General features: G+C 61.2%; 1 protein-coding gene across 1 annotated transcript; it reads right to left on the reverse strand.

Moving 5' to 3' along the window:
- Positions 1–535: 535 nt before the first annotated feature.
- Positions 536–12,243, reverse strand: PRRT4 (proline rich transmembrane protein 4). The gene is made up of 5 exons (XM_055123815.1): positions 11,935–12,243; positions 10,011–10,736; positions 9,833–9,928; positions 8,891–9,010; positions 536–2,912 (listed from the first exon to the last, which is right to left on the reverse strand). The coding sequence occupies exons 2-5, from the start codon at positions 10,645–10,647 to the stop codon at positions 1,087–1,089; spliced, it is 2,679 nt and encodes an 892-aa protein (XP_054979790.1). The 5' UTR covers positions 10,648–10,736; positions 11,935–12,243; the 3' UTR covers positions 536–1,086.
- Positions 12,244–12,491: the final 248 nt, after the last annotated feature.

A 12,491-nucleotide genomic window follows, 5' to 3' on the forward strand; every position in this document is an offset into this window, starting at 1 on the left:
TACTCTAGTTGGACATGAGGCTTATGATCGGAGGAGACTGGATCTCTCTTGGGAGCATCTGCACCAATGAGAAATGAGCAACCACCAGGGCGGGCAATTTCTACTGGTGGACAGAGAATGTAGTTTTCTTTGTGAATTTCAATCTGGGGGACAACAATGGAGCAGGGCTCGGGGATCTGCAAGCCAGGTAATGAAGCCCTTGATGGATAAACCAAATGTATGTGACTGGTTTGACCACTAATTCATCCCACACGACACTTTCCACATGACTAAAACCAGGCTGAGAGAACAAAACCAACCCCACACCACCACCACGACTATCGAGTTCTCACCTCAGGACCACATTCCATGCCCAAGAAGCCTTTTCTGCGAGACAGAGGATGCTCATGGCACCCCAGTCTTGGGTCCTGCAGAAGAAGTGCGGGCTATCCCCACGTGCCACCAGTCCAACCTCCATCCGCTTTTTGCCCAGTTCTATGGAGCCAGTCGCCTGCCCTAAGCTTTTCCAAGAAAGGCAGACCTCTGTCCTCTGAAAATATTTTATTGATAAATTAACTCTGAAAGTGCCCATCTCCCACCCAGATGCGGGGAAGTAAGTCTCCTTTAGGGGACACGGACTCTTCTCAGGGGAGGGCTGGGGGCAGGCAGGGGCGCTCCCTGGACGGGCTGGATTCCTGGGCATGGCCAAGGTCAGTGTAAAGACCGCAGCTGGGATCTGGGGGCGGGGGGAGGACAGAACTGCTCCCTCAGAGCAGCGTGGAGAGTAGTCTGGAGTGAAGCACCTTGGAGCTTTATTGCTGGTGAATGCCAAGGAACAGTGGGTTTCCAACCCCCCCCCACCCCACCCCACCGCCAGCTAAGAAGTGCAGCTGAGGGCACTAGTGCCCAGGGCCATGGAGGTGGCACGAGTTCCCAATCCACAAAGCCAGGCTACTGACCTAGAGGCGCCCAGGGACGGGAACCTGGAGAGGTATCTGAGCCAGAGAGGACAGGGGACGATTACAGTGTTCAGGTCTCCAGAAGGGGGCGTCGTCAGGCCGCCGCAGCAGGGGGGTGGGGTGGGGGTGGGGGGCGGGGAGCTCCTCTTCACAGGTCTATGGTGTCGCTGCCCATGCTCAGCTCGTCGATCTGGCGGCAGGCGTCCAAGAATTGCTCGTGCAGCAAGGCCTCTTCGGCGGGCAGCGGGGGTGCGGGCTCCGGGGAGTCGCGGGAGGGCGGGGACAGGGCCCGGTAGGAGCCCGCGGCGGCCGGCAGGCTGGGGCTGTTCCCCGAGGGCCGCGGGGGGCTGAGCACGCGGACCAGCGGGCAGCGCGGGGGCCGGTCGGGGCTGGAGCACAGCAGCATGGACGAGCTGTCCCGGGAGAGTCCGCACAGCGAGCCCGAAGAGGCGCTGCTGTCCGCGGGCCACGTGCCGGGAGAGGGCAACTCGGGGGCCGCGGGGGAGCCCGGGGCCTCCTGAGCGCCCCCGCTGGGCCCGCTGCCCGTCTTCGCCCCCAGCGAGGCGGTGCGGTAGAGACCCAGGCCCGGGAGCGCCTCCCCCAAGGCCGGCCCCTGGAAGAAGCCGGGCGCCAGCAGGGCCTCGCTGCACAGCGCCTCCTCGATGCTGCGCCGCAGGTTGATGGGGGAGGGCGGGCGGAAGTCCACGGTGTAGTCGCTGCAGGGGGACGAGGCCGGGGAAATGCCCGGGTTGGCCGCCGCGCCTTCGAAGGCCCGGCCCGCGCCGCCCTGGAGCAGGAGGTCGGGGCCCGGCCCGGCCAGCGCGCACAGCTGCAGCAGCTCAGCGTCGCCGCGCGCGATGGCGCCTCCGAGCGGCTCCTTATCCGGGGGGGCCGGCACCCATCCTCCCGAGGGCAGCAGCGGGGCCGCGTGGCCCGGGGACCAGCGGAAAAGCTTGGCCCAGCAGCGCGGCGGCACGCGGGGGCTGCAGAGCGCGGGGTAGAGGCCCAGCAGCGCCAACGGGAGCGCGACGCCCACCTCGCCCAGGCGCAGCCCCAGCTGGAAGGCCCACCAGGGCCAAGGCCCCTCCAGGCCGGGCTGGCCCCCATAGCCCAGGGCGTGCAGGACCTCGTAGCCCTGCAGGGCGCCGCTCAGCAACCCGAAGGTGCCGGCCACCGGGGCCGTGCGCGCTGCGCGCCGCCACGACTCGCGCGGGGCGAACGGGCTGCGCGCCTGGGGGAGAGGGGTGGCGCCCTTGAAGCCCGATCCCCCCAGGGGTGCCCTGGCCCGCCGCCGCCGGCCCCTCACGCAGGACAGCGCCAGCAGGAGCCCCGACAGAAGCGCGGCGAGGAAGGCGTGCAGCCCCCGGGAGGCCAGCCGCAGGGGCCGCAGCGGGTGGTGGGCGGCGCTACCCAGGGCAGCCGCGGCCGCCAGCGCCAGCCCCAGGAGCAGTAGCGCGGCCAGGCCGGCCGGACAGCGCGGCGGGCGCGGGCGGGCCAGCAGCAGGCAGGCCAGGCCCAGGCCGGAGGCCAGGCAGGGCAGCGGCAGGTCCTGCAGTAGCAGCCAGGCCAGCGCAGGCAGCCGCTCGCGGTGCCCGTAGGCGTCGTAGAAGAGCGGGAAGGCCCGCGTGGTGCCGGCCGAGAGCAGGAGCAGGTCCAGCAACGCCAGGCACGGGGCGCCGGGCGGGCAGCGCCAGGGCAGGAGGGCCAGTGCCAGCAGCGCCAGCAGGGCCACCAGGCCGAAGAGTGCGCCTACCCCGTAGACGTGCGCCTCCCAGGCCAGCCCCCAGCGAGCGCGCGCCTCCGCCCAGTCCGCCTCCAGGCTCAGGAAGAAGAGAGGCAGCGGGCCCACGGGCGCCGTGTCCCTTTCGGGCAGTTCCTGGATGCTGCAGGACGCCAGTCCACACTCAGGCTCCGAAGGGATCCCGAGGCTGGCAGGGCTGGGGTCCTCCGGGCCAGCGGTGGGCAGTATGGCACCTGTGGACAGAGAACTTTGATCTGGGGCCATTGTGCCGCTTCCCCCACCCCTGTCCACCCCAGTGCCAGTGGCCCTGTGGGCAGATCTGGGTGATAATAGCTCAGGACCCCAGAGACTCGCCAACCTCAGCCCTGCCCCCAGCCAATTTCTCCACCTAGCCGATCCCGCTCATCCCTTCCAGCATCCCAGGGCACTGCCACCGTCTGCCTTGTTCACACCCCTTCAGCACTGAGGTTCTTGCTGAAAAGGGTTTTGTTGAAGAAGTCACAAGATTTTGTCACTGGCCCGCACTGCAGAAAGTCCCACTAGTTCCTTCCTGCTCCCCAAAAAGGAAGATAGGTAAGAGCAAACTTTTCTGTTTGTGGGGCCGGGTGAGAGTATAAGAGGTAAAGAGCTTGCCTTGCACACGGCCCACCCAGGTTCGATCCCCAGCACCATTCCCTACCCTTGGTGCATGGCCAGGAGTGATTCCTAAGTGCAGAGCCAGGAGTAACCAACCCCTCAGCAATGCTGGGTGTGGCACACACACACACACACACACACACACACACACACACACACACACACACACACAAAACACCAGAAAAGCTTTTTGTTTGCTTTGCTCAATCCAAATCCACGTGACTCAAAGCCCCTCCCCGCCAGCACAGGGGTCCTAGCCACGCTGCATCTGCTGATTCACCAGAGGGAGGCACTCAGACTGCTGGAAAGGCAAAGGGACTTGTCTAAGTTTACCAACACTGCAAAACTGTGAGTGGAATCCAGATGCAAGAACCAGCTGGGGCCCCTACCCAGGATTTTGGGGTCTCTGCCTGGCACTCATTCGTTGATCTCTGGTTCTGCATCCCTGACAGCCACCTCCCACCCTGGTGCTTCCCCAGTTCTTTTCCGCTGGCTTCCCCCTTCTCTGTCTCTCAGGAAAAGCTGCCCCACACAGAGAGTAAGAGCTAGAATGGGGGAGGGGCGATGAGAAGAGAGGGTGTCAGACCTCCTCCTGCCTCAGACTCCTTTTTCCATTCACAGGTCTCCCTGTGGTCTGCACCCCCACACCTTTACCTGCCCGTAACCATCCTCCCCATCCTAACTCTGCCACAGAGTCACAGGTCTCGGGCTGTTCTTATAGACACCCCTTAGGTTCTTTACAGAGAGTGACAGTGAGGCAAAAATCCCAGGAAGGATGAAGTGGGGAGATCAGAGTGGAATAAAATGCCATTTTAGGATCAGGACTGTAGCTTAGCAGGTGAGCATTTGTCTGCTCATGCGAGGCCCTGAGTTCGATCCCCTACATCACGTGCCCACCCCCAAACCTTACCAGCCCCAGCTCATTAAGCCTGTGCTACCAGGCTGATTACGCCTGAGAGTAGCCCTGTCCTCCCCCCAGCACTGCTGAAGTTGCCCCGCTCCCATTTTTTTAAGTAAAATTAAATAAAAGCCATTTTAGTGAGTGACCTCCTCAGGTGCTCAGGGTTTGCTAACTGGCACCTTAGTTCGTCCTTGGTGGAAAAGGAAGCTAAGCAAAAGACGGGGAGGAGGAAGGCGCTCAGATTCTACACTCCTGGAATGAAAAGGGCGTTCAAAAGAGCTGTACCCCAAGAATCTCCTCCCGGCCAGGCAGCAAGGCAGCAAGGCAAGATGCTGGAGAATGAGCCTGGCCCTGTATAACCCCCCCACCCCCACCCCCACCACCCCGTCCCAACCGTCACCCCGCAGGCTCAGCAGAACCACAGCTGCAAGCAGAGCCAGGATGGAGCGAGAGGAGGGTGGAGGAGGGACGCCTGGTGGGACCAGGCAGGGAGGTGCCCAGGAGGCAGAGGAAGAAAGAGGGGGAATGCTCAGAGGTAACGCGCACCTGGTGGTGCTCAAAGGGCTCCAGCATGCAATGCCTGCACTCCAACACCCCCCCCACCTCACCCTGAGACACACACACACACACACACACACACACACACACACACACACACAGAGTGTCTGTGTCTCCTGACAATCAGACATCTCTTGCCTAGCCCTGCCCTAGCCAGGCCCCATTTGGACAACACAACACAGGGAGCGCCCAGATCATCCTGCCCAGCAGTGCCCACTCATGCTGCGGCCACGTAAAACACATCAGTGCAGAGAACATGGGAAAGGAGGGGCAGAAAGCATTTCTGGAGAGAGGATTGGAAAGAGCTGGGCATTTAGGGAGGGCAAAGTGAGTACAGGCCAAAGCTTCAACATACAGAGCTCCCAGTGTCCCACGAACGGCAGTGAGCATCCTGACCCCGTGCCAGGGACTGCTCCCTGTGAAATGAGCCAGGATGCTTATAGCATAGGTCAGTCTTTGGGATAAATGCACAGTGTGGGCAGGAGATGTGGGGGCGGGGGGTGGTCTGCTGACTGAAGTGCAGGCATTGCACGCTAACCTTAAAGTCAATCCCAGGCAAGTGGGGCGGCGCCAGCCCAGCCTCCAAGTGGTCCCGGCCGCAGGAAGTCACGCCCTTGACCCACCCTCAGCGCCATCTTGCCACATTCAACAGAGAAGCAGCCAGGTATTCTGGTGAGCAACGCGGCCGGAGAATGCTCCGTACCCAAATCGGGGCCAGCAACACCGGGGATCCGGACGGAGGAGGTGCAGCCACCACACCTTCTCCAGATGGAGCCCTGGCGACACTGAGCAGCAACTAACACGGCTCCGGGATGCGGGACTGAGACACATCCGAACCGCGCGGCCGCTAATGCGGCTGCGCGACCTTTTCTAAAAACTGAAAACATACAATCTTTTAATGGAAAACTAATTATCAAATGCTTCCTTAGTAGGGCTGTCTTTCTTGGGGGGATACTCCAACAACAATAGTGAGTTTTGTGTTGAAATATGGAACATAATCAAGGTAAAGAGAAAATGAAGTGAAATTCATCAGTTATACAGTTGGGGGTGGGGGGCGGGGTATACTGGGGATTTTGGTGGTGGAATATGGGCACTGGTGAAGGGATGGTGTTTGAATATTGTATAACTGAGACATAAACCTGAGAACTTTGTAACTTTCCACATGGTGATAAAATAAAAATTTAAAAAAAAAAGTCAATCCCAGGCAGGCACCACACTGTCCTTTGAGTATCACCAGAAATGTATTATCCCTGAGCACTGAACTGGGAGTTGCCCTCCCTTGCCCCACCCTCGCCTAGTATTGCCAGGCGTGGCCATAAAACAATACAGAAAACAAAACTGGGGGCTGGAGGAAATAGTACATTAGATAGGGCACTTACATTGCACCTGGCCAACCTGATCCCCAACACCCCATATGATCCACCAAGCCCATCAGGATTGATCCCTAAACGCAGAGCCAGCAGTAACCCTTGGACACCACAGGGCATGGCCCACAGACAAACAAAAAGGTTGGTGAGAAAGCATGGCACTGCCCAGGTGCCAAAGGAGAGAGCCCCAAACAGGAAGCACCTACTATGCGGCAGAGCACCTAGGGGTACCCATGCTGGGCCAGGCGGTGAAGATCCAGCTTCCTCCTTTGAAAGACCTGCCGGAGCTCCTCCCCAGTCTTCCCCATTTGAGGCACCCAAAAGGAGCCCCAGAATAACTTCCCTGTCCCCCTCTCACACCAGTCTCCCTGATAAGGTGGTCCCTGCAGGCTTCCTGGCCCCTCCTTGACCTCCGAGCTCAGAGGTAAGCTCATCATCTTGAGTCGTGGGCCAGGGGAAGCCAGAGGGGGGCCAGGCTAGATTGATGGCAGAGTCAGGCTTGATTATCCTCCAGCTGCCCAGATCAAAGGGCCGAGGGATCGCCTGCTCAGTGCTCCCTGGCTGCACCCGCCCCACCTCCAGAATTCCTGGATGATCCATCTGGTTTGTAAAGGTGGCATCTGAAATATCTAACAACTGGAAATGTCACGGGTGCCTGCCGGAACCCATGCAAGGGATGCAGGGGGTGGGGGCGGCGGCAGGGAGAGACCCTCCGGGCTAGGGCAGTGGATCCCTAAAGGAGATGTAAGAAAGTCTTTTAGGACCACAAAGATAATGCACGGGCCAACCTGGATTTGATCCCTAGAATCCCATAAGATCCCCTGAGCACTGCTAGGAGTGATTTCTGAGTGCCGAGTCAGGAGTAATCCCTGAGCATCCCCAGCTGTGGCCCAAGAGCAAAAAAGAGAAAGGAAGGAAGGAAGGAAGGAAGGAAGGAAGGAAGGAAGGAAGGAAGGAAGGAAGGAAGGAAGGAAGGAAGGAAGGAAGGAAGGAAGGAAGGAAGGGAGGAAGAGAGGGAGGGAGGGAGGGAGGGAGGGAGGGAGGAAGGGAGGAAGGAAGGAAGGAAGGAAGGAAGGAAGGAAGGAAGGAAGGAAGGAAGGAAGGAAGGAAGGAAGGGAGGGAGGGAGGGAGGGAGGAAGAGAGGGAGGGAGGGAGGGAGGGAGGGAGGGAGAAAGAAAAAGAGAGGAAAGAAAAGAAAGAGAAAGAAAAAAGAAAGAAAGAAAGAAAGAAAGAAAGAAAGAAAGAAAGAAAGAAAGAAAGAAAGAAAGAGAGAGAGAGAGAGAGAGAGAGAGAGAGAGAAAGACCATCTTTCAGCCTGGTGATGACCATACCCCCGCCCTGGTGTATGCAATCTGTCTCAAGCTCTGTCGCCAGTGAAGGGGCCTCATGTAACAGAGGAAACGTCTAGGGTCAAAGGTGAGCCACATAAAGCAAGGGAGACCCTAGAGGAGACCCCAGAGAGACCTCAGCTGTCCCCAGACTGCCTGACACCTCTGCCTAGGTCAGAGCCAGGCCCTGTGCCTTCTCTCCAGGAGGCCTGTAGTTTCCTTGCATTATACCCCCCACACACACCCCACCCCAGGGAACAGCCAGGAAGAGGCTGGGTTCCTGCCATCAGAGCAGAGCCAGGCAGGGTTTCTCCTGACACTGTCCAGACTCATTAGCCTCCCAGCCCGCCCTCCAGCATCCTGCCTGAGCCCCGCCCACCCTCCAGAGCACCCAGGGCCACGGGAAGGAGAGGGCCGGTGGGTGAGTGAAAGCTGAGCCAGGTAAAGAGGGAGCACAGATAGCTAGAGGCCCCGCGGTTGCCAGTTGGTCCCAATGTGGGGGTGCCAAGAAGGAGGACGCCTCACCACAGGGACACTGTCCCAAACAAAACTGGGTCTGGAGAGTCCCCTCCCTGGCTCCCTGGACCTCACCTACCAGAACCTGGAGCAGCGTGCCCTCTGCTCTGGGACTTACCTGAATCCCACCCTTTCTGGGGTCCAGACTCACAGTATCTGCGCTGCTGCTTCATACCCTGGCCCCCCAGAAGCCCCCGCTATTATCTGGATGCTTCACTGTAACAAAACGGTCTCACGATTCCATTCTAGATACAGGAGAAAATTTAGCCTTGGAGAGTCCATCATGTGCCACTACCACCCAGCGGAGAGGTAAGTAGACTGCCCAGCCTCGGCTGACATAATCCCTGGGCTTTCCTCTGCAACACCAGTTGGCCTGGGTGCTTGTTCTAGAAAGTTCTCTTGAAGGAGGGAGGCGCCTGCCTGCTCCAAGTCTCCCCAGCAGGAGGCCCTGCTCTACCTGTTCTGTCAGATCAGGTGACACAAGAGAGCCCCTGAGGTTGGGGGACCGAGGGGGAGGGTGGGTGGGAAGGCCAAGGAGAATGTGGAGGAGGGGGGTGCCTAGGGGGAGGCTGTGGAAACACGAAGAATTTGTGACTGTCTGTCCCTGGGCCTGGCTCTGGCCTAGGCAGAAGTGTCAGGCAGTCTGGGGACAGCTGAAGTCTCTCTGGGTCTCCTCTAGGTCTCCCTTGCTTGCTGTGGCCCCCTTTGTCCACATCCTGCCCTGCCCATGACCACAAATGGCCCCGAAGACCCCCGGTCATCCACCAGGCAGAGCTGCCACCCTGAGGATAAGGAAGAGACTGAGCTCACAATGATGACAGCAAAACAAAAGCCTCCCAGCATGCCAGGGAGTGGCTGGCAGCGGGCGCCACCCATGACTGGCAGGTGCGAGTGGATCGACTCACCCAGGGCTGCAGCAGGATCCGAGACTGGGCGGGAGGAAGTGGCCAAGTCCAGGGGGCTTCCACTTGGAACCCTTCTCTCCCCGGAGAAAGGGGGCGGGGACAGAGTCGTGCCAAAGAATCCTGCAAAGAGAGCACATGGGGGCTCCACGGTCACCCTATCGGTCTGTTCCAGTGTCTGGGGCTCTGGACAAAACCTTAACCTCCCCCAGAGCACCCCGCAAAGGGAGCCTTGTCCCAGGATCTGCTGCCACAAGTAGCTCCGAGCTAAGCTTCGAGGACCAAACCAGACTCAGTGTGGACAAGAGGGAATCTTCCCACAAAGGCCATAGCCCGTATCCCAGCAGCAGTGCTAACCACCACCACCCCTCCCCCATCAATAAAGCAAGGGAGGGCCAGAGAGATAGCACAGTGGGTAGGGCACTGGCCTTACATGCTAGTAACCCTGGTTCAATCCCTGGCACCCCATATGATCTTCTGAGCCCCACTAGGAGTGATCCCTGAGCACAGAGCCAGGAGTAAGCCCTGAGCATACAAGGTGTGGCCCAAAAAAAAATAAGAAAGCAGGAAAGCAAGCAGGGAAGAAGAGAGAGAGAGAGAGAGAGAGAGAGAGAGAGAGAGAAGGATCAAAGCAATAGAAAGCAATAGTATAGCAGGTAGGGCGTGCTTTCCTTTTTATTTTTTTTTATTTTGGGGGGGGTGTGTGTGCTTTCATTGCACGCAGCCAATCTGGGTCCGATCCCCTGGCATCTCATATGGTCCCCGAGCAGTGCCAGGACTAATTCCTGAGTGCAGAGTAACCCCTGAGCTTCTCTGGGTGTGCCCCACCCCCCCCCCAAAAAAAAAGGAAGGAAAGAAATGGTTGAAGCTCAGACATATGGCCACGTGGCACCTGGCAGGTTGGCATGTGCCACCTGCCCTGGAGACCATGAACCCAACACTCACCTTGAGGATCTGAAACTGCAGAGGTAGAGCTCGGGGCAGTGGCTGGGCTGGGGCCTGGGAAGTCCCTGAGCGGGGACAGCGTGGTGCCAAAGAACCCTGCGAAAAGGAGGCAGATGTGTCCTCGGACCTGCCGGCACTGCCCAGCTCGGGCACTCCTCAAGTCGCGACAGGCACTCACCGAAGGGTCCCAGGCGCCCAGCGATCTCGGCCAGGCTCGCCCGCAGGCTGGGCAACAGGGGCAGCGTCCGGTGGCCCAGCGTGGGGGCTGCGCCTGCTCGCACGGCCACATCCAACTTCAGCTCCAGCTCGCTCTGCGGGGGCCTGGGAGCACTGGAAGGAGGCGCTGTGGCCGCAGCCAGGGCGGTGTCCCAGGGCCCTGTGATCCTCCGGGGCTGGGAGGTCGCGGCTGGCCAGTTGGTGGGCCCAGACAGGGGGGAGGTGGACTCTTGAGGCTGGGAGGGAGCCCCGGGAGTCGAGCTGCCCTCCGCAGAGCCCCACTCTGGGGGCGAGTTCCCAAGGGAACCCACCAGCAGCTCCCAGAAGGGGTCGGTCCGCAGTCCACTGGCCACCCCTTCCTCTGACTCCCAGCTGGGCCCCGGAGGAAGTGGCTGGTTCTCGGTGGCGGGGTTTCCCCAGGCAGCTGCAGGCCCCCGCAGGTGGAATTTGAAGTTCAGGCCCAGGTTGAGGGACAGCACGGAGGCCTCGCTCTGGGGCGGCGGGGTCAGTGTGGTGAGAGAGGCTGGCTGGGGCCCCACGGGCACAGCAAACAGGACCCAGCAGAACAGGCCCAGCCCCAGCCAGCCGGGCCCTGCCATGGCCCCCGCTGGCCTCAGGGAGCCTCCGGGGGCCTGGGGCGGGGTTGGGGCGGGGGTCTGTTCTTCAGCACCTTGTGAGCACAAAGGTCCTGGGGAGAGGAGAGGTGCTATGAGCTTCCGGAGCCACCTCTTTCCCATCTTGGGGGTCACACACCCAGGAGGCCTCGAACCCCAGAGATGCAGAGAAAAAGCAAGCCAGCAAGGAGGTGGCCATTCCATCAGGCCTCTCCCCTGAGGACCCCCTTCTCTGGAATTCCAGCTAAGGCCCACTCTCTCCCCACCGCCAGCTTAAGCTATCCGGGGGACTTGGCATTTGCCTGCAATCAGGCTTAACTGATAGCAGAGGGGCCGTTCTTACTCCCAGACCCCCAAGTCTCCCTCCTTCCCTCCTCTCTTCCATTTATTAAGGCCTGTGTGCCAGGCGCCCCCAGGATTCCACAACCGTGCCCAAGAGCTGAGCCTCACCCACCCGCCCCCGCCCCCAGCAGCCTGCAGCTATGTGGGTACCAGAGAGGGGGAAAGCCCTGGGGTCTGCAGAGATGCCAAAGGCAGCAGTTCCAGCGAGGGAAGCCAGGTGGTCCTGGTCCTGCAGAAACCCTTCAGCCTTTCCCCTCTCCTGGGGTTGGGCCTGCTCCCTTCCCTTTAATCCTACAAATGGGGCGAGGGGGTGGGAGCAGCTGGGCTGCCTCTGGCCTTCTGGGGTTTGGTCAGCAAACAGGGCAAGGGGCTGGCTTGGTAGATTTCTGGCCCCTCCACCACCGCCCCACCCTGCACACACATCTGGAAGGAGGAGGGAGGGCGAGCCCAGGACACACGTGCAGTCGACCCCCCTCTACACACACACACACACACACACACACACACACACACACAGAGTCACACCTCACTCCCGCCTCTGCACGCTCACCCACTCACCCTTCACACAGCCCTGCGCTCGCGGTCACACAGAGCCGTACCCTCGGCGCGCATTGGGTGCCTCCCTCCTCCACCGGCTCAGACCCGCCGATCTGGCACACACGCGCGCGCACACACGCACACGTAGTATACACAATCATACAGAGGCGCACACACACCCCTGCATCCACACATCATACACGATCATGCCCACTCACACCCCTACACACCCACCTACCCCTCGCAGGCGCGCGCACGCATATGCACACATGCACGCGCGTGCGTGCACATCACACACACACACACACACACACACACACACGCACGCACACACCACGCACGCACAAGCACGCCCGCACACACTCCCCCTCCGTCGCCCCAGGCCCCGCAGACCTGCTCCTCTCGCTCCCTCCCTCGGGGCTCTCCACCGCCAAGTGCTGGAGAAGGGGCTGCCCGGGAGCCCAGCGGGCCAACGCTTCGCGGACTCCGGCAGGTTCTCTGGATCGCACCCAACGTCCCCGCGGCTGGTCCCGGCGGCCGCGGCTCGGCCGATGCATGCGTGGCCCCGCAGCGGCGACCCCGGGCGGTCCTGCCCGGCCCGGCTTGGCGCTCTGCGTTCCCGCCCCGCGGCGACGCCTCCCGGCCGCGAACCGCGCTCCCCGGCCCCGCCGCCCGCGCCGGGCTCCGCGGCAACCGCGCACCGACCGCGCAGCGCCCGCCCCTGCGCCCCTCCCTCTTCCCCCCTTCCTCGGCTCCCCACCCAACGGGCCGCCGTCCGCCCCCCACCGCAGAGCCCCGCCGCCTCCGTGCCCGGCGCCCCGCGCGCGCTCATTCACCCCGCGCTGCCAACACGCCTCGTTCCCGGCCAAGCGCCCGCAGACACACGCCCCCAGGGCGGCCTCCGCACACACCCGACACACACATCCTCACGCACGCACGCACGCCTTCCC

The sequence above is a fragment of the Sorex araneus genome, chromosome 1, assembly GCF_027595985.1.
Source record: "Sorex araneus isolate mSorAra2 chromosome 1, mSorAra2.pri, whole genome shotgun sequence".
Classification (NCBI taxonomy): Eukaryota; Metazoa; Chordata; class Mammalia; order Eulipotyphla; family Soricidae; genus Sorex; species Sorex araneus.

Excerpts from the sequence above, each read along its gene's own strand:
- PRRT4 (XM_055123815.1), bottom strand. The coding sequence starts at position 10,647 with ATGGCAGGGCCCGGCTGGCTGGGGCTGGGCCTGTTCTGCTGGGTCCTG. Across the intron at positions 9,011-9,832 it reads TGCAGTTTCAGATCCTCAAG|GATTCTTTGGCACGACTCTG; the intron begins GTGAGTGTTGGG and ends CTCTCTTTGCAG. Across the intron at positions 2,913-8,890 it reads GGATCCTGCTGCAGCCCTGG|GTGCCATACTGCCCACCGCT; the intron begins GTGAGTCGATCC and ends CTCTGTCCACAG.